Source organism: Pinus tabuliformis, chromosome 3_2 (genome assembly GCF_031772625.1).
Source record: "Pinus tabuliformis cultivar Carrire ecotype Pingquan chromosome 3_2, CPIR1, whole genome shotgun sequence".
NCBI classification, from domain to species: domain Eukaryota; kingdom Viridiplantae; phylum Streptophyta; class Pinopsida; order Pinales; family Pinaceae; genus Pinus; species Pinus tabuliformis.
In genome coordinates this window covers 1105074828-1105097025 of record NC_142302.1, presented here as the reverse complement: position 1 = coordinate 1105097025, position 22198 = coordinate 1105074828, and the positions used below count along the sequence as shown (strand labels likewise).

At 36.1% G+C, this 22198-nt stretch overlaps 1 protein-coding gene across 1 annotated transcript in view; it reads left to right on the top strand.

Annotated features, from left to right (window-relative positions):
• The window catches only part of LOC149184528 (uncharacterized), a 322500-nt gene extending 312551 nt beyond the window's left edge, over positions 1 to 9949 (top strand). Inside the window, exon 14 of the mRNA XM_089415361.1 lies at positions 9263 to 9949. Coding sequence (XP_089271487.1) covers positions 9263 to 9532 — 270 coding nt within the window. The 3' untranslated portion in view covers positions 9533 to 9949. The remainder of the gene's footprint in view (positions 1 to 9262) is intronic.
• Positions 9950 to 22198: the final 12249 nt, after the last annotated feature.

Here is a 22198-nt window from a genome sequence, read left to right as displayed (position 1 = left end):
TACTAGCCTTTGTGCAACCTTTGTTGCTTTTGCATCAGCCTTTTGGCCCTCTGCGTCACCTACCCTTGCCTCCTTAGCCTCTGTGTTAGCCTTCCAAGACTCTGCATTGTCTCTTTGGCACTATCTCTACCTCTCTAATATGTATTCTAGGCCTTCTGCTGAATTGCCCCTTGTTGCAACAGATCACTAACTCGGTTTCTCAGCAAACCCTGCCCCAGAAAATCGAATTCTTGATCAGTTGTGTCTCCAACTGACCCTCAAGCCTCCTCTTATACTTTTCTTGTTGACGATTCAATGGCCAAGTCCCTAATCAATGACTAAGATTAGATCTGGTTTGATCCTCGTCATTTAAAACTTTCTCGTCCATTTTATATTAATACACATTAATATTTTAATTTTCCCAAGTTTAGACTCGGGAACCCATTAAAAATATTAATTATTTTAAGATCTCTCTGAAACCAGATTCGCTCTTAGAGGGCCTCGTTAATAAAATAATATATAACGTATTCGATCGTGTCTTGTTCCGGGGGGTCAACGTGTCTGAATCCGACACTCGAATTGTTGGAATTTCTAAGTTTAACCCGTTAGAAATTCTTCTTGTACTATCTGATTTATTTCTTCTTACTTGTTCATTTACTTAACAAGTTATTTACCATGTAAACACTGAAAATAAATACAAGTACAATATCAACACATACAGATCATCAACTGAAGGAAAGCAAGCACACAAGTGACACCATTATTTTTGGACTAATGTCCCTGGAAAAACCCAAGGCGGGAAAACCAATGCAGCTATTCAGAGGGTTTTATTATTATGCAGTTTTCAGAATACAACCTGGGTGCCAGAAATGGCTCACCCAACAGAGAATGCCCTTGGCAGTAGTACCTTTCAATTGGAGACAGATATTCCGACTAAATCACCGATAACGATCCCACAACAACAATACAGCTTTTGCTGCTCTGCGTCACTTTGATAGGGACTGCGTCACCCTATACGGCTTCTCCCGCTCTAGTCTGTCCCATGAAATTCTCCCAACGCTGCTTCTAGTCTCTGCGTCAGCCTCTCTGGCTTAGCGTCAACCTCTCTGGCCCAACGTCATCTGGGCTCTGCGTCAGCATCTAGAGCCTCTGCGTCTCCCAGCACTGGCCCTCTCTGGCTCGGCGCAACTCCTCGCTGCCTTTGTGTGGCCTCTGGCTGGCTCTGCAGCAACCTCTTCCAGCTTTTACATTGATCCTCCCGGTATTAACTCTGGCTCTCTGTTATGTATTCACTCCCCCTCAGCTACAACTCTGATCACTCACTTAATTTCCTCAACAAACCCTGCCCTAGAAAATTGAGTTCTTGATCTCTCTCAGTGTGTTCTCCAACTGACCCTCAAGCCTCCTCTTATACTTTTCTCGTTGGTCCATCAACGGCTGAGACTAAATCTCTAATCAACGGCTAAGATTAGATTTGGTTTGATCCATGACTTTTGGACCATTCTAACCCAGTTTTATATTAATTCACATTAATATTTTGTTTTTCCAAAGTTTAGACATAGGAACAACATTAAAAATATTAATTATTTTAATATCTCCCAAACCAATTAGATTCTGCTCAAACCATTTCTACGTCTTAGAGATCTCATGTGCTTTAGGCTCTCCACCAATTTTCGTGGCTAGAGCACATCTGGTGCTACCCCAAATCAACACTCCCTCTTAGCGAGGATTGTATTATAGCAATACTTCTCACTGAGTATCACCCTGATCATCCAGTATCGATATCTGTGCTGATGCTAGGCCTCCCCACCCAACATCCTCTGCAATGTTGCATTCTGTACTGCTGCCCATGGCCCTGCCACTGCCACTGCTGCATCTGTACGGCAGCTCCCTTTGCATCAGCGTTGTTGCCCATGGCTCTACCACTACCACTGCTGCATTTCACTGCAACCCCTCTCATCATGTTGCGTCATGCTACCCATAGCACTGCCACTGCTAACTGCTGCACTGCAACTCAGTTACTGAGCAGTAAGTAACTGATCCTCCCAACTCTAACATCTTTGTCAGGCTAGAAACACTCTCGATGTTGAAACTCCCCCTGTCGGTGACAAGCGTTGCCCCTACTGACCTCTGCGCTGCTGCAACAACTCCATGCATCTCGCACCGCTGCCTCACACTATCACGAGGCTTTTGCACTGTAGCACTCTTTGTCGCTCCATTTGCATCTGTCTCTATCGACATCTGCCAGCCCTGCTACTCCTCTTCGGGGCTCCCGTAGCAAGGTATAATCCAGGAGGTTAGGTACCTCGAGGATCTTGCCCCTCATCGTCTGTAGTCCATTTGATTACAACTTGATGTCTCTCCACTTCCTCTCAAGTGGCGCATGAGCACTCATGGCACAGTCATTATTTGTCTCCACTTCGTTCTCCGTCCTCGCTAGCGCTGCCTTGGTCTCAAAAGTCTCTCCTTTGCTCTTCTTCCTCGGACACTTGTTCACATAGTGACCTAGTTCCCTTTAGTGGAAGCATTTGACCTTGGAGAGGTCCTTCTTCTTCCGTTTCTCCTGCTTTCCCGCAGATGCTAGAGTAGCATCCTCCTCTTCCTCCTTGATTCTGACCCTCTTACTGCTACTCCCCCCCTTGGTCAATCGTCTGATCTCTTCTTGACGAAGAACTGCCCACAGTTCCTCCCAATCTAAAAGGTTCGACTTGCCCAACAAGCTCTGGACAAATACCTCCCAATCCTCTGAAACTGCGTTCAGTGCCGTCCTCACCAACATCTCCTCATCCGAGGTGGCCTCTATGGAAGTCAGCTAGTCCTGAATCACTGTCAATCGCCCAAGGAAGATATCTATCTGCTCGGCCCTCTACATCTAGTATGACTACAGCTGATTTTCTCGAAGCATCTTCCTCTGCACGGAAGTGTGCTGATACAACTTCTTCAGGGCATCCCACATCTCATTTGTTGTATTCTTCTCGACAATATGTGATACCACATGATCCTTGACCCCGTCAAGAATGATGCACTTAGCCCTGGCCATTGCCTCCTCGTACTTCTCATTTTCAGTTCGGTCAACTGGGATCGATGTCGTTTTCAAGGTGAAGTGCTTGATACGATACCTGTCTAGAATGGACAAGATCTTGGCCTTCCAAACTACGAAGTTTGAAACTTCGTCCAATCTATCATCATCTCTCAGCCCATTCACTGCCATTTCGCTCCTTCTCTTTCGACTTTTTCGAGTCTCTCTACTTCCCTCTTGGAAGTCCTCTGGTCGACTCCTGTTGAGTCTCTCAACTTCTCATCTGGAAGTTCTCAGTTTGACTCCCTCTGAGCCTCGATTTCCCTTCTAGAAACCCCTCTGCCAATGTCGATATGCCCCACTCTGATCGTTTGTGCACTGCACCACTGATCCAGATTCCTTGGCTAGAAATCCTTAGAAGCAACTCCCTCCTCCTTAGTCTTGCCCTGTTAGGTATTGTTCTGACCACAGTACCTCACCAGCTTCGCTCCGCAACTTACCCACAACCTCCTATGCCCCAACAATCTGAAGGTTTGAGCCTCTAGGCTCTGCACAATCTCAGCACCGACAAAATCTGCACCTCCTGGCCCCAGCGTCGATCCTTCTTGACTGAGAAAGATGACCGGGCACTGTGTTGGTCAGGTCTACTCCTCTTTGCCTCTGTGTTGATCTTCCTCCTAGCTCGAACTGATGATGCAGGCCCTCTGCGTCACCCCTTCCTTGCTGCTTTCTGCTAGGAACAACTTCTATCACTCGGGACTACTGTTTCTGCTGCTACTGCTCTGCTCGGCTGATGCCTTTAGTTATCCTGTGATCTGCATCCACACTCCGATACCATGTTGGAATTTCTAAGTTTAACCCGTTAGAAATTCTTCTTGTACTATTTGATTTATTTCTTCCTACTTGTCCATTTACTTAACAAGTTATTTACCATGTAAACACTGAAAATAAATACAAGTACAGTATCAACACATACATATCATCAACTGAAGGAAAACAAGCACACAAGTGACACTGTTGTTTTTGGACTAATGTCCCCGAAAAAACCCAATGCGGGAAAACCGGTGTAGCTATTCAGAGGGTTTTATTATTATGCAATTTTCAGAATACAACCTGGGTGCCAGAAATGGCTCACCCAACAGAAAATGCCCTCGGCAGTAGTACCTCTCAGTCAGAGACAAATATTCTGGCTAAAACCCCGGATGAACAATCCCACAACAACAATACAACTTTTGCTACAATACCATGGCTTATCAATACCACATGCTCAAAAACCAAAATATTTTACAAATACTTTATTTTAATTTAATTTTATAACCATTTTTAATTAAATTTAAAAGAAAAATGTTATAATTACTTTTGAGGTATATCTAAACCCTCCATACTACTAAAAATATTCCATAGAGATTAAATCAAGGTTTTATTAAATTAAAAATGAGAATACTTTTATATATACATATGTGAAATTTATATAATATAAATAATATTATAAAGACCCAGGATAGATGCAGCTTAACCAAAGATCCAAGCAAAGAGAGAAATCAAAGTGACTAACAATGGTAGAGGAAAGATAGTGCATGATTTTTTTGAGATTTTTATTATTGTATTTTCTGTGACCTAATTGATCCAAAATATAGGTTTAATGTTTTACAACCAATTATGCTTTTTTAATTTAGTTACTTTCTTAAATACAATACAATGTCATGGGCCAATACCTAAAAGAAAAAGATAGAGGGAGAGGGAGAGGAGGGAAGAAAATCATTATACCATGGGCTAATACCATGGTTTATCAATACCATGGATCATCTAGGCTTTTGATTATTATGTTATGGATCTAGGTTTTTAATTATTCTGTTACAATATTATGAACCAATGCCATGGCTTATCAATACCACATGCACAAAAACCATAACTTATTTCAAAATCAAAATATTTTACAAATATTTTATTTTAATTTAATTTTATACCCATTTTTAATTAAATCTAAAAGAAAAAAATTATAATTACTTTTAAGGTATATCTAAACCATCCATACTACTAAAAATATTCCATAGACATTAAATCGAGGTTTTATTAAATTAAAAATGAGAATACTTCTTTATATACATATGTGAAATCTATATAATATAAATATTATTATAAAAACCCAGGATAGATGCATCTTAACCAAGGATCCAAGCAAAGAAAAAAAGCAAAGTGACTAACAATGGTAAAGGAAAGACAATGCATGATTTTTTAAAGTTTTTTATTATTGTGTTTTTTTTTACATGATTGATCCAAAATATAGGTTTAATATTTTACAACCAATTATGTTTTTTTAATTTAGGTACTTTCTTACATACAATACAATGGGATCATATTTAAGAGAGAGAGTGAGATGGAGGGGGAATAGAGTGGGGGAGACAGAGATAAAGGTGGGAGAGAGATGAAGGAAGAGAGATGGATTTGGAGAGGGAAAGAGAGGGAAGGAAGAACAAAGACATTGAGAGAGAGAGGTGGAGAGAGAGAGAGGGAGTGACAAGGGAGAGATAAAGATGGAATGAGGGAGAGAGAAGACGAGGGAAGAGAGAGAAAAGGAGAGGATAGAGATAGGGAAAGAAGGGGAAGAGAGAGTCAGGGAGACAAATATGGAGGGGGGGAGAGAGGGAGGCAGATAGTGACAGAGTTGGAGGGTGGAGAGAGAGAGATGGAGTTGAAAGGGGAAGAAAGACATAGAGAGAGAGGTGGAGAGGGAGAGGGAGAGGGAGAGGGAGTGACAAGGGAGAGATGGAGAGACAGTGAGGGAGAGAGGAGAGTGAGAGGGAAGAGAGAGTGTGTATGTTTTGGGGTGAAAAGGAGAGACAAGGGGAGATAGAGATATAGATGGAGGGAGGGAGAGGGCAGAAGAGAGAGGCAAAGAGAGGGAGGGAGGAAGAGAGAGAGAAGACGAAGAGATAGAAAGGGAGAGGAAGAGGGAGAGATATATAGAGAGAGTGTACGTTTGCGAGTTGATATAGAGAGATAAAGAAGGAAAGACAGAGGGAGATATAGATATAGATGGAGGGGGCAAGAGGGAAGAAGAGAGATACAAAGAGAGAGAGAGCATGACATGTGTTTAGGGCGCTGAGATAGAGAGACAACTAAGGAGAGATGGAGGGAGGTATAGATATAGATGGCAGAGGGAGAGAGAGGGAAGAAGAGAAAGATAGAGAAAGGAAGGGAGAGGCGAGAGAGAGAGAGAGAGAGAATGAGAGGAGGAGGGAGACAGACACAGAATGGAAGGTGGAGGGAGAGGGAAGAAGAAAGAAACACAGAGACAAATACAGGTATAGAAGTTAGATCTAGAAAGTCATGAATATTTTTGTTTTCAACGAAGATAGATGTATTGATTTTAGTGTTGTTGATTTCTAATCCTATTTGATCGCTTGCAATAGATGCATTGATTTTAGTGTAGATGTTGATTTCTAATCCTATTTAATACTTTACACTAGATGCATTGATTTGAGTGTAGATGTTGATTTCTACTCCTATTTGATTGCTTGCATTAGATGCATTGGTTTCAGTGTAGATATTGATTTCTAATCCTATATGATCGCTTGCACTAGATGCATTGATTTGGGTGTAGATGTTGATTTTTCTCCTATTTGATTGCTTGCATTGGATGCATTAGTTTCAATGTAGATATTGATTTATAATCCTATTTGATCGCTTGCACTAGATGCATTGATTTTAGTGTAGATGTCAATTTCTAATCCTATTTAATATCTTACACTAGATACATTGATTTCAGTGTAGATGTTGATTTTTACTCCTATTTGATTGCTTGCAATGGATGCATTGGTTTCAGTGTAAATATTGATTTATAATCCTATTTGATTGCTTGCACTAGATGCATTGATTTCAGTGTAGATGTTGATTTCTAATTCTATTTGATTGTTTGCACTAGATGCATTGATTTCAATGTAAATGTTGATTTTTTATTTGATGCAACTAGATGTATGATGTACATTAATTTCAAAGTAATTAGATTAATAGAGTGCATTGATTTCAGTGTAAGCACATCTTTGCCCCCTCCATCTATCTTTATCTCCCATTATCTCTCTTTCTTTATCTCTCTATCTCAACCCCCAAAAATACACACTCTGTTCCCGTCCCCCTCTCTCTAACACCTCTCTCCATATCTATATCTCTTCCTCCCTCCCTGTCTTTGCCTCTCTCTTCTTCCTTCTCTCCCCCTCCCTCCATCTATATCTCTATCTCCCCTTGTATCTCCTTCTTACCCCCAAAACATACACACACTCTCTCAGTGTAAGCACATAAAAATTATTCATGACGTACATTGACTTATGTGTAACAGTGATTCGACCATAAATACAATATTTGAATTTTCATCCTAAATAAAATGTTCACTTACCTGAAATGTTTGCTTCCTGAAACTATAAACTATTTGTAATTGGCTACATTCTTATTATTCGCATTTTCTATTATTTAACATTGTTACTTTGCATTCAAAAATTTTATTTCATCAATCAAGTCACTAATAGTCTCTCTCTTTTCAACAAGCGAAGGTAACTAAGCAAATTTAAAATCAAATCGACCAAATTAATCTTTAGACATAGTTAGCATATTTAAAGTGATCAAAATAATTAGATGTTCAACAAATTTTGTATGAAGGGGTGACAATAAAAACAGTGGAAGAAAATATTTCATATTGATTGCAATGAATATTGTTATTGACTATATTCTTATTATTCACATTTTCTATTATTTAACATTGTTACATTGTCACTTTGCATTCAAAAATTTTATTTCATCAATCAAGTTACTAATAGTCTCTCTCTTTCAACAACGAAAGTAACTAAGCAAATTTAAAATCAAATCGACCAAATTAATCTTTAGACATAGTTAGCATATTTAAAATTATCAAAATAATTAGATATTCAACAAATTTTGTATGACCGCACACCAATGAAACCAACCTAGATTCATCTTAACCTCGGATCTATCAAGTGCCGATAGGGATCAAATCTCTCGAGGTACAAACCTTTTCTCAAGTTTTGCACTTAAAAAAAGGTTTGCACCTCGAGAGATTTGATCCCTCTCGGCACTTGATACATCCAGGGTTAAGATGGATCTACACTGGTATCTAAGTCACTTTAATAATTTTATTATTTATCGGTAAAATTTCGAATAATAGTGCACAATAATTAATTAGATTAATTATTGTAATTTTATTAAGTTAATGTTAAAAAAAAAAAAAAAAAATATATCACTTATTCCAAGCAAACACTTAAAAAAACAATCACACCAAGCATATGCAGAACATCTATATTACATTTAATTTTATTATTTTTTTAATGAAGCTGTACATAATTGTCAAGTTTCTTTTAAGTTTAGCTGCAGTATTTTTGAAATTCACAACTTTCAATTTTTTACATTCCTTCTCTATGATTATAAATTTTCAACGATGAACATTTTACTTGGCTGGTGATGGTATTTAGAACACATACTTCCTGTATTTTTTGTTGGAATTTTTCTTTCGTATTTTGCGTAAATAAAAACAAATCAAATCAAATGATATTTTAACGTCCACGAGACTAAAATTAGTCTATGAAACTCTTAGTTCCCTGTTTTTCGTCTTTTGCAATTCAATCATTTTCTTGTTCAAATTGATAATAAGATCACCTAACTTTCCAACAATCCCCTCACTTAAAAGACAATGCCAAGAAACCGATGCTAGCATATTCCCATAACTAACATTAATTTTACTGTTTTTCTCCATTTCATGGAATTCTGTCCACTTGGATCACCTATAGAAAATTACTTTCAATCTTTCTGCTCATCAGCTGCTTTACATTTTCCTGTTTTGGGTAATTAAAAACAAATCAAATCAAATGATATTTTAATGTCCACGAGACTAAAAATAGTCTATGGAACTCTTAGTTCTCTGTTTTTCGTCTTTTGCAATTCAATCATTTTCTTGTTCAAATTGATAATAAGATCACCTTACTTTCCAACAATCCCCTCGCTTAAAAGACAATGTCAAGAAACCGATGTTAGCATATTCCCATAACTAACATTAATTTTACTGTTTTTCTCCATTTCATGGAATTCTGTCCACTTGGGTCACCTATAAAAAATTACTTTCAATCTTTCTGCTCATCAGCTGCTTTACATTTTCCTGTTCATTGGGATGACATGTAATTTGTGTTTTGCTGATAAATTTTCTGTCTCTAATTGTAATTCTTAAAATGCATTACCTTACATTTTCATTGTGATGACCAGCGTCTTCGCTATGATGCTGAAGAAGAGTTACGGAAGTTACGAATATCTAGTTCTAAATCTGAAACTGAGTCAGAGTCCTCTGGTTACCTGCATGAGAAAGGCGGTAGACAACGCCGGGAAGGATGGGATGCATGGAAAGACTATGAAAATCAGTATCGTTGCTGGCAATATGGTTCAGATGTTTCTGAGAAAGACACGTGTACTCGTCGAGATTCAAAAAGCTCCAGTGATAGATTTAGGCGGAATGATTATGACTGGGATAATATCTGAAGTATTTCTCAAACCTTTATAATAAAAGCAGATGTTTGTTCTGCATTAATTCTATTCGGTATGTGTTTGTGCCAAATTCCAAAATGACGTCAATCCTTGCATTGTGGAAAAGATGTCAATGGGGCTTCCTATGACACATATGTATGAAACTTCATATGTAACGTGTGGCTTGGCATTCAGAGCTATATGGTGTCTCGTTCTTAAGGAGTGGGCAGATTTGAGATTGTATTCCAACAATTCTGTACAGACTGGCTAATAAAGTGTGTTGCTGTTTTTATGATGAAGTGAAATTGGTTTGATAGGAGAAAGTTCTCTGTATGAGAGAAAACTTGAGGTTTCTGTACCATATACTAGGTCTGCGCATTGAAATTTGAAACAATCAGAATGTATACAAGGAATCAAGGTCTTCAAGACCTATTGTAACAATGGTCTAGTATGTCAAGATGGACAGGTACTACAAATTTTTGTATACAATTGTGCCCTTCATTTGTCCCAGAGATCTAATCCAAAAAGTGTTTCAGATGAGTTTGAGTAGAAAATATGTAATGCTCTAAAGGATCCTTGGAATGGTTTGTGAATATTATGTTCACAACTCTGTTTAACCCCGACGGGTACATGCGGTGTTGACAAGTGTTTGTTTGGACATGGTGCACTGGTAAAAGATGGATACTGCACAAACGGTGTAACCTGTTGTACCTGAGACAAACATTTCATGGAAAAAAAATTGTACAGCCCTTTATTGGATTGTTGTTGCCTGATCTAAATTACCAGTTCATTGTTGTTTTGAAAATTTCCAGTGTTTTAAGTGGAATTAATAAACAGCGAAAGGCACTTTATCAAGTTTGCATGGTAAGCTCTTAAAACGTAGTGTCTTACAAATTTCAATCTAGTTATTCAAAAGCCTTGTAAATGAGCTAGTAGTTTTCATGAAATTTTTCACTTGCAGCTTTGCGAAGGCAGAACTTGAATCTAAAAGGGAAATTTGGTGACTGGAAAGTCTTTTTAACTTTCTTGAACTACTTGGATATCTTTTGAAAGATTTCTTTGGTATTTCTATTGTTTACTGTTTTTAGCAAAGCAGAAGCATGATTTCCATGAACACAAGGTTTTCAAATCTTTCTAGATTTTTAAGGGAGCAATCACTTCTGTGTTTAAGGTTTGTTCCCTTCAATTAAGAAATTTGTCAAGCTTAGAGATGATTGTAAATCTGCCTGTGGCTTATATTTTGAAATTTTGACGTCGAAGTAGTTATGGTGGTTTTGCAGTATCAGCGGTCATTGAAATTCACTTCACTTATTTCTCCTTTTACTTGAAGAAATGGACATGAAGCTAAACTGGTTTTGGATTTATCAAATGTGCTCAAGATGCACATACTTTGCCACACATTGAAGTGAAGTGATAAATTAATTATTGCATTATTTATTTTGTAAGATTCTTGTTTGTTGAAAAACATAACTAGGTTCGGTTTTCATAATGACATGTGGACATATGATTTTATGTAATTGATGAAAAGAAGAAAATTAAAATTATTACTCGGTGCCTTTCCAGAAATCTATGACAAAATAAAAATTATTATCAATGCTTGTCTCGTGGGTTTCATGAGCAAGGAAATTTATTTTTAGTAACGGCTCTCATTGTGAGCCCTTAGGATTTGTCATTTAATCATACAAGTCAATTTGAGTCTATGTCATGTATGAAGGACTTTTTTTGAGCATATTATATTTGTATATGAGTCAATGAATATGTCAAGTAGCCCTCCAAGACCAAGCACGAGCATTAACCTCAAGTCAGCTTCAAAGTGGAATTAATTATCTCCTCCAAACAGACATGTCGGCTCACCCTCTTCATGTCGGCTTATTTAAGGAGGAAACAACTATAAATAGGGTTGCTCGGCATCATTTCTGAGATAGAATTTTGGTGGAACAGTGATCTGAAATAGAAGTGCGAAAAGGGTGACAAGAGAAGCCTCCCAACTTGCAAAGTAAAGAAGAAGAAGAGCGAGGTTCTTAGGGTACTTTATGGGACTATCTTGAGGACAAAAAACCCTTATACATGCTAGAAGTTTGTTACATCAGCAAAGGAAGAGAAGAAGTCTATTGCAGCAGTGAATGTCGAGGAGAGGAGAACTATGTTACAGCAATGGAAGCCAAAGAGAAGTGCAGTCCTCCTAGGGAGCCGAAGTGGAAGAAGGATGAAGGTCTAAATTAGAAGAAAGCCAAGGTTGAAGAAGTAGAAAGCTGACTATCGTTGATTAAGGATCTTGTGTCTTGGTCTTGGAGTGGCAGATAGGTCAAGGGTCTTAGTCTTAGTATTCGTCAATTGGAATCTCTATAAGAAGAATAATTTGTTCAGGTTTTCTTCTCAAGTGGGAGAGGTTTTGGCCATGGCTGATAGCCTATATTTTGTCTCTCTTATCTCTTTATGGTTTATGCATGAGTAGTTGATTGATGAAGAAGAACACTAATAACTTAATTAATAGAAAATCATAATCTAAAGAAATAAAAAACACTCACAAGCAGTTACGAGTAGAAGAGAAATCACTTAACCTCTATGCCCTAAATTTCTCAACATGGTATTAAAGCTAAGGTGACTAAGTCAAGAAAGGGCATCTTATCAAGGGACACTCAAGGAAGCGGCATAACCTTAAATCAAAGAAGTATTGGGATCATCATCCAGGGGAAGGCCAAAACCCTACATCTACTCAAGTTAAAGTGTTTTGAAGACTATTCATCCAAAGGAAGCTAGATCAAAAGGCGATGTCATCTCACTTTATGTGGGATCAAGGATCATTTTTTAAGAAAACTACCTTTATCAAGGAGAAGTTTTCTATCCTCTATATCATCATCAAGGAAGTAGCAAGAAGGAGCATCCTATCAAGTAAGTATATTTATATCCACATATAAATCTGTCAAAATGTATTTTTGCAAGGAAAGCAGCATATTGGTTGGAGCTTCAAACTATCTTGCATGGAAGAAAAGGACAGATCTGAATCTCATTGAAAATGAGGTTATGGAACATGGCAAAGGTTTTATCACTAAACCAAGAAAGGAAGATCCTCAAGCTCTTGCCAAGTATATGAAAGGGGAAGTTAGTGCTCAAAGGATTCTCATAGAATCCATCAAGGATCCCCTCATCCCATATATATCTAAACTCGAAACTCCAAAAGAAATCTATGACAAATTGGTGGAGTTGTATCCTGTAAGCACTGCTATGTTGATTTGGGCTAGCATCGGATGTGTTCTAGGCCTCAAATTTTGCAAGGAGGCGTGGACACATGTATTTTAAAGAACCCAAAAAGTGTTTTCAACAATTCCACCTAGAGACAATTTTATTAAAATAATTAATATTTTTTAATGGGACCTGTTAACCACTACATGTCAATGACCCATAGCAGTACACCCCCTTTTTTCGCAAAAGGGATAGTACCTGATTGATGTGTTTGTGCCGTCCAGCTATCATCATCGGCTTGATCATCATCGTATAATGTAAACCCAATCTGCATGTGTATAATGTAAATAATCTCAACAGATCCATGTCATGTATGTAATTGCTTAGGTAAACCCACTTTTCTAGTAACGATCTACATTCCGAGAGGCTTTTTGTCTCACCGATCCATTTTCGGATGGTCGGCAGAATTTTCCTTCAGCCTTATCCCAAAGTCAGAATAGATTTTGTCAATAGAATCTTAGGAGAGTCCTAGTGTTCTAGATAGAGTCTATGTAAAAGTGATTTGGGAATAATCCTAACTATTTGGTTAGGTTATTTTATTACAAATTATTTGATCTGCTAGATTATATTTTGTGTCGCAGAACTGGGTAGTTTGTGAGGACTTTTTGCAAATGGGTCTTCCCCCTTGAGATGTAGAAAATGTGAAAATCATGATGTAAAGTGTCTTGAGAGTTAAAAAAATAATTAATTAAAATCTTAAACCAGAAATTTAATTAATTCTAGGTCTCAAGTAAATTTAAATTTTCAGAAGGCAAAATTCTTTGGTCCTTAAAAATTAAATTAAGAGGTCTAGAGACTAAGGTAAATTGATTATTTTGCTAAATTTTAAGCCTTTGGTCCCTAGGGTTAAATCAAAGTCAAAATTTTGAGGAAATTCATTCAAAAATTTAATTTTTGAATTAATTAAAATGCATTTAATTGAAAAATTCGAATTTCCTCAATAATTTAAAATTTTGACGGATGAGATTAAAAGAAATTTTGATCCTTATCAACGGTCGAGATTGTTTTGACGAGGATCACTCAAACTAATCATTGGAGAATTTATCTTTAAATAGGAGGTCGTTTGTCAATCAAATCATTTGATCTCTGGATCGTGTACTAAGCTCTCAAACTTTTTTGTATACTTTTTTGAATTAATGCAAAAGTCTTTGGGGTTTCAACGTGTTGTAGTGTTCCTCTTCATGAATTTATGGTAACATTTTTTTAATTTATGCTTAATATTATGTGAAAACTATCAATCAATAGCGCTCTTAAAATAATTTGAATACAGATATCTTATTCAGTTTGTTGGATCTAGGGTAATATTTTTAATTTTGATTGAAGTAGCAAGTATCTTTGGAATAGTCTTTGGTTGGATCAGCCAACTCTCAACACATATTTTATGAAGAGCCTACTTCATATAAGCCTCAAGATTTATCTAACGATAATCTTTTTTCTGCATGGTGTTTTTTGGCTAGTACCTCTCTAAAATTTCAAAAAATTTTAAATATTTTGTGAAAATTTTGGTAGATCTAGCTATTAAGAGCCTTAGATAATCATATCTGGGAGCAGAGTTCGACTCATACTCCTCAGATCTGATAGATATGTAAATTATTTGTATAGATCTGCAAATTATTTGTATAGATCTGTTATTTACTTGTGTAGATCTGAAATTTTGTAACATAATTTTGAATTTTAACACTTGGTTTTTGGGATTTTCTCTATTTTGTACATATTGGGTATTGAGTTTTTCTCTTTTCACTTGTGTAGAAATAGATATGAGAAATCAACCAAGAAAATATTCAGATCTAAACTAATTCTAGACCTTGGAAGGCAAGATCTGGGCTCAAAGATTGTTTGCAGGAATAGATCTGGGAAATCAGTCAAGTAAATCTTCAGATATGAGATTTTTCAAGCAGATTTGGGGTTTTTAAGACAGATCTAGGCCTTGGAGAGCAATATATTATCCCATATCTTTTTACAAGGCCAACCATTAAAGATTTTTCAATTAATCTGAAGATCTGAAGCAAAACAGTGTTTCCAGAACAAGGGTTTTAAGTTTTGGGGCTCTTAAGCCCATATCTTCTTTCTCCTAGCCCAATGCTAGTTCTATTGGGCTTAGTGCTAGCTCTCATTGGCCCTAGATTACCTTGCTCCATTTCTGATTTGAATATTTGATTTTGTGAAGCTAATCATTGGTGGGTTTTGTAGAAAATTCGGTAAAAATTTGTGTTTCAGATATTGAATTTTTTTTTGGCAACTTGGGCAAGTGATCTTCAAAGTCTAGGGCCTATGGGTTTGATCTCTAAACCATGTTTTTCCTCACTGTTTGCTACAACAGTCATATACCTTTCTAATAGTAGTGAAAAACACATCTAAATGGTTTGAAATTAACTAAAAAATTGTTAAATACATTAATAAGTCATTTATGTTTGATGTGTATCAAGAATTTGGCCTAGATCTACATTTTGGGTCATTGTCATCTCTGAACAATTCTATTTTTGAAGTTTGAAATATAACAGTGGAAAAGTTTCATGTGGGTTAGTGTAAAATCAGTTCCTAAGTTGTCTAATACATTAAGGAATTAATTTCTTGAGTTGGCATTCATCATTAAACTTATTTCATGTTTTAATTGTTGGCTGTAATAAAGTATATCAGATCTGATATAATTCTGGAAATCACATCATAACAAGCTGAAAATTTTTTATAATTCATGTGGGCAAGTTTAAAAATTTTCGATAAATTTTTGGCATAAAGATATCATTGATAGCTTAATGTTTTCATTGTCATAAAGTTTTTCTTACTGCTGTCTTAAAAACTAATTTCTGAAAATTAAGTACTTTGTCATAGAATTGTGATAAAATGCGTATCTTTTGTTTCATAAATTAAGTATTTTTTTAGTATTTGTTGACACTGATTGCAAATAAGTTTTTGTTCTCTTTGAGTTATAATTGTATCAAAAAAAGATTTGAAATAAACTTGTGATTTAATTGTGATATTTTCATAAGTTTATTTTTTAAGTCTTCATCCATAAAGCGAGCATTTCATTTAAGTAATTGAAGGTTTTTGCGATACAAGTGTTTTCTCATTCTCGAGTTTAACTTCATCTCATCTTCTGGTGCATTTGCATATAAGTTAATTTTTCATAGATAAAATTTACTTCGAAGCATAAGCTTGGTCGATAAACAGATAGATCTCCATCCATTTTTTCTTGAGAAGCCTTTTTTAATAGTATTTAAAACGATGACCTTACAGCCATCAGAGCCACAGTTCTCTACGGCGCCGAAGGCACCAGGTATGTTAGAATTTCAGGAGAGGTATCATTAATCACACCTTAGTGTGCTTCTCTTGATATTCTCTCTGCCAATTACTACGAAACCAGGCTCAACACAGAAAAGATTGAAGGGTTCACATTTAAATAAGCATTTAACTAAAATTAACCAAGATTCTTGCATCTCACATTAGTTTTAAGATTTTCACTTCATATAAGATAGTCATTCATCCCAGCAGCAGTTGAAAATCAGTTACTTGGTCCTAACTTTCCTAACAAGATAGTTGACACCATAAGGCACTGGGATCAACCATTTAAAATGTAATCAAATCTTATAAGTCTTGCTAAATCTTAATCAAGTACTTGATCACTTCACTGTGTCTCCCGAACTGGTTGGTTCCCAACTAGTTCTTTTTCATTTCATTTTTCCGTAGGGTCTACCCCCCTTAGCGTATTGTAAGGAGACAACCTAAACAGAGAGATTGGGGATCAGGGCGACAGCCCACGATCTAAGTTGTTGTCGCAGTGCTTAGACATTCTGTACGAAAACATTTTTTGGCGCTGTTGATCGGGATATTTTATTCTCGGCATTTCAACGACTTTTCATTTCGGCGGGCAATGACAACATTTTTTGGCGCCATTGCTGGGGACCGATTTATTGGGCCTTCGCTCTTCGACATTCATCTTTTATCTTTCTCATCTCTCATTCGAGCCGGCAAAGTTAACACTCCTTGGCATTGCCACCGGGGACAGAGTTTTTTATGTCCTTGGTTTCTTTGACATCGTTTTAATCATCTCATCTTTTCCGCCATTCATTACCTGTCAAGCGGCACAACATTTTATGGCGTCATTTGATCTTTTCATCGCCCTATCTTTCGTCATCTCATTAATCATTTAATCTACACCTTTAGCACTTGGACATTTCGGTTCGTTTCTTGTTTGGGTGGCGACTCCACTTTCCATTTATTATTTCTCAGAGAAAAAGCCCTTCCTTATATCTAGTTGTTTGTTGCCTTTTAGATTTAGAGTTAGATTCATGTTCAAGTGGCGACTCCACTTCTTTCATTTCTTACAAGAATTTCTACTAGAAGCTCTTGATTTTCTTGAGCAGAGGTCTCTCTCTAGCATCCATTTGGTCCCTCATTATTCCTTTAGGCAAGTCATCATGGATGATTCATTTACCCTGTGTCATTTTACTGATGTTCTCCATGATATTCCGGAAGTGGCCATTCATAAATTGTCTTTTTTCTCGGGTGGTGATTCAGTCGTTGTTAGAAAGCATCTATGCATGTTTACTCATACAATACTCAAACATTGTAGGTCTCCCCAGTATGATCATGAAGATGTAAAAACGTGTCTATTTTCCTTTTCTTTAGAGGGTGATGCTTTGAATTGGCTTAATATTGTCCTAAAGATTCTTTCACTTCTTTACAAGACATCATCAATGCTTTTACAGATAGATATGGTTATCAAAGTAGCTCGCCTTGTGCCCCTAAAATCATGCAACATAATGAAAGTGATCTTATGAAGGATCCAGCTGTCAATGAAAGATTTCAAGACAATTCTTCATATCAAATGTGACATCCACTTGTATTGTTGCAAGTCAAATCCATGACAGTGGAAAAACAAGGACAAGTTGTCAAATCAGTGTCGACAATGAAAGGCAAAATGATAATCAAATTATAGAAGAACTAACGCAGTTGGTTAAAGACATGCAGTTCAGTCAAACGCAGCTAGTAAAAAATATGGAGCTTAATCAAAAGAAATTTGTGACTTATTACGTCAAGGATATGAGAACTTTATACACAACTAGAAAAACGTGATGAGGAGATGGAAATCATGAAAATTAAACACTCCGATCACATAACCATCGTAGTAGAAAAGTGTGCTCAAAATATGGAGGATGTGAGGACCGACATGCAGAAGGAAATGGAAACCATGAAAGCTAATCATGGCAAAGAAATTAATTCTATGCAAAGCAAATTATTAATTATGGATGAAGAAATGACCATCATGAGATTCAATTATAATAATTAGTTAGCTACCATGCAAGCAAATCATAAGAAAGAGATAAACTATATGCAAAATTGTTTCATGGGAATGAAAGCAAAGAATGAAAAAGTAATAAAAGATGTGAACGTTGGTCAGATATGTCTTCAAAATAAGTTATTGACCAGGGAGGAAAACCATGCCAAGGAAGTTAGTGCCATGAAGGCTGAACACTCTAGCCAGATGGATGACATAACAATACAGGTACAGAAACTTCAACATCAGTCAGAAGATGAAAGAAACAAGAAGACTTCAACAGATCAGAAACCTCCTTATCTGCTGCAGCAGGCTCCATTTTATTATGAGGAGGTCATTTTTTCCATTGAAAAGTGGTTAATTGAAGGTGACCCAGATAAAATTGAAGTGGATAAGAATCAAGTTGCCGCTCACATGGTTAATCCACCAATCATAGAAGATCAAGTTATAACTCATGACCCCTGTGAGACTGATCCATCATTCTTGACAGAGCAGATGCAGAATGAAGAGAGACCTGTCATGCATATCTTACATACTTCATCTGGAAGTTTTGAAACAGAATGTTCCACATCATCAGTGATACAACCTGCCACAAAGAAAAAGCGCAAGAGAGAGAATAAGAAAGCGATCTGATGCATCAGATGGCCGCGAGCAACTTGATTTTCAGATAGGAAAAAGTCCTACCATATGCAGGATTAGACATGGCACATCCGATAAACAGTTGATAGATTTGCGTGAAAACAAGCAAATACTCAATATGCACTATATTGAATGCATCTGATGCCATGGGGCATCTTTGTATTGTATTTCTAACCTTGTGCTCTGTTATTTCAGTATTTCATTTTGTAGTTAGACTTGTGTTTTTCATGTTGTTAAACTAGTTAATAAATGAAGAACTTATATATTTCATGTGCTTAACGTTATATAATGATTTTTGGATGAACGTTGCTTATGTTATGTTGTGTGTTGTGTGGATGCAGATTCTGGATTCTCACATTCCTCCAATGCAGCAACGTGTCCCCAAGTAGAGTCAAATGTTAACCACTACATGTCAACGACCCATAGCAGTATACCCCATTTTTTCGCAAAAAAAATAGTGCCTGATCGATGTATTCGTGCCATCCAGCTATCATCGTCAGCTTGATCATCATCTTATAATGTAAACCCAGTTTTCATGTGTATAATGTAAATAATCTCAGCAGGTCTGTATCGTGTATGTAATTACCTAGGTAAACATATTTTTCTAGTGACGATTTACATTCCGGGAGGTTTTTTGTCTCACCGATCCATTTTCGAATAATCGGCAGAGTTTTCCTTCAGCCTTACCCCAAAGCCGGAATGGATTTTGTCACTGGGATCTTAGGGGAGTCCTATTGTTGTAGATCGAGTCTATGTAAAAGCGATCTGGAAATAATCTTAACTATTTGGTTAGGTTATTTTATTACAAATTGCTTGATCTGCTAGATTATATTTTGTGCGCAGAACTGGGTAGTCTATGAAGGTCTTTTGCAAATGGGTTTTCCCCCTTGAGATGTAAAAAATGTAAAAATCATGACGTAAAATGTCTTGAGGGTCAGAAAAATAATTTATCCCCTTATACATTAATTAATTAAATTTTCTAGACAAAATTAATTAAAATCCTAAACTAGAAATTTAATTAATTCTAGGTCTTAGGTAAATTTAAATTCTCCGAAGGCAAAATCCGTTGGTCCTTAAAAATTAACTTTTAAGAGGTCCACAGACTAAGGTAAATTGATTATTTTGCTAAATTTTAAGCCTTTGGTCCCTGGGGTTAAGTCAAAGTCAAAATTTTGAAGAAATTAACTCAAAATTTTAATTTTTGAATTAATTAAAATGCATTTAATTGAAAATTTTGAATTTCTTTAATAATTTAAAATTTCGACGGATGGGATTAAAAGAAATTTTGATCCTCATCAACGATCGAGATTGCTTTGACGAGGATCACTCGAACTAGCTGTTGGAGGATTTATCTTTAAATAGGAGGTCGTTTTTCAATCAAATCATCCGATCTCTGGATCTTGTACTAAGCTCTCAAGCTCTCTTGTATACTTTTTAAATTAATGCAAAAGTCTTTGAGGTTTCCACATGTTGTAGTTTTCCTCTTCATGAATTTATGGTAACATTGTTTTAATTTCTGCTTAATATTATGTGAAAACTATCAATCAATAGCTCTCTTAAAATAATCTGAATATAGGTAGCTTATTCAGTTTGTTGGATCTAGGGTAATATTTTTAATTTTGATTGACGTAGCAGGTATCTCTATTTCTTCAGAATTTTATTGTTGTTCTATTTCTCTACTTGATTTGATGGTTGATCTAGTGTTTGCAGAAGATCTCTCAGGTTCTCATTGAGCGTTTAAGGATAGTCTTCAGTTGGACCAACCAACTCTCAACACATATTTTATGAAAAGCCTACTTCATACAAGCCTCGGGATTTATCTAACGATAATATTTTTTTCTGCATAGTGTTTTTGGGCTAGTACCTCTCTAAAATTTCAAAATCTTTTAAATATTTTGTGGAAATTTTGATAGATCTAACTATTAAAAGCCTTAGATAATCAGATCTGAGAGCGGTGTTTGACTCATACTCCTCAGATCTGATAGATCTGTAAATTATTTGTATAGATCTGTGATTTACTTGTGTACATCTGAAATTTTGTAACATAATTTTGAATTTTAACATTTGGTTTTGGGGATTTTCTCTATTTTGTACATATTGGGTATTGGGTTTTTCTTTTTCACTTGTGCAGGAATAGATCTGAGAAATCAACCAAAAAAATATTCAGATCTAAGCTAATTCTAGACCTTGGAGGGCAAGATATAGGCTCATAGATTGTTTTCAATAATAGATCTGGGAAATCAGCCAAGTAAATCTTCAGATATGAGATTTTTCAAGCAGATCTGGGGTTTTGAGACAGATCTAGGCCCTGGAGGACAATATCTTATCCCATATCTTCTACAAGGCCAGCCATTAAATATTTTGCAATTAATCTGAAGATCTGAAGCAAAATAATTTTTTCAGAACAAGGGTTTCAAGTTTTGGGGCTCCTAAGTCCAGATCTACCTTCTCCTAGCCCAACGCTAGTACTATTGGGCCTAGTGTTAGCTCTCATTAGCCCTAGATTCCCTTGCTCCAATTCTGATTTGAATATTTGATTTTCTGAAGCTAATCATTGGTGGGTTTTTGCAGAAAATTTGGTAAAAAATTTTGTTCCAGATATTGAAATTTTTTTGGCAACTTGGGCAAGTGATCTTCAAGGCCTAGGGCCTATGGGTTTGATCTTTAAACCATATTTTTCCTCACTATTTGCTACAGCAGTCATATACCTTTCTAATAGTGGTGAAAAACACATCTAACTGGTTTAAAATTAACTAAAAAATTGTTAAATACATTAATAAGTCATTTATGTTTGATGTGTATCAAGAATTTGGCTTACATCTACATTTTGGGTCATTGTTATCTCTGAACAATTATGTTTCTGAAGTCTGAAATATAGCAGTGGAAAAATTTCATGTGGGTTAGTGTAAAATCAGTTCCTAAGTTGTCTAATACATTAAGGAATTAATTTCTTGAGTTGGGCATTCATCATTAGGCTTATTTCATGTTTTAATTGTTGGTTGTAATAAGTATATCAGATCTGATATAATTCTGGAAATCACATCATAACACGCTGAAATTTTTTTATAATTCATGTGGGCAAGTTTGGAAAAATTTCAGTAAATTTTTGGCATAAAAATATCATTTATAGCTTATTGTTTTCATTGTCATAAAGTTTTTCTTATTGCTGTCCTAAAAACTAAATTCTGAAAATTAAGTACTTTATCATGGAATTGTGATCAAATGCATATCTTTTGTTTCATAAACTGAGTGTTTTTTGAGCATTTGTTGATATTGATTGCAAATAAGTTTTTGTTCTCTTTGAGCTATAATTGTATCAAAAAAATATTTGAAATAAGCTTGTGATTAATTTTGATATTTTCAGAAGTTTATTTTTTAAGTCTTCATCCATAAAGCGAACATTTCATTTGGGTAATTGAAGGTTTTTGTGACACAAGTGAATTCACATTCTCGAGTCTAACTTCATCTCATCTTCCGGTGCATTTGTATATAAGTTAACTTTTCATAGATAAAATTTACTTCCA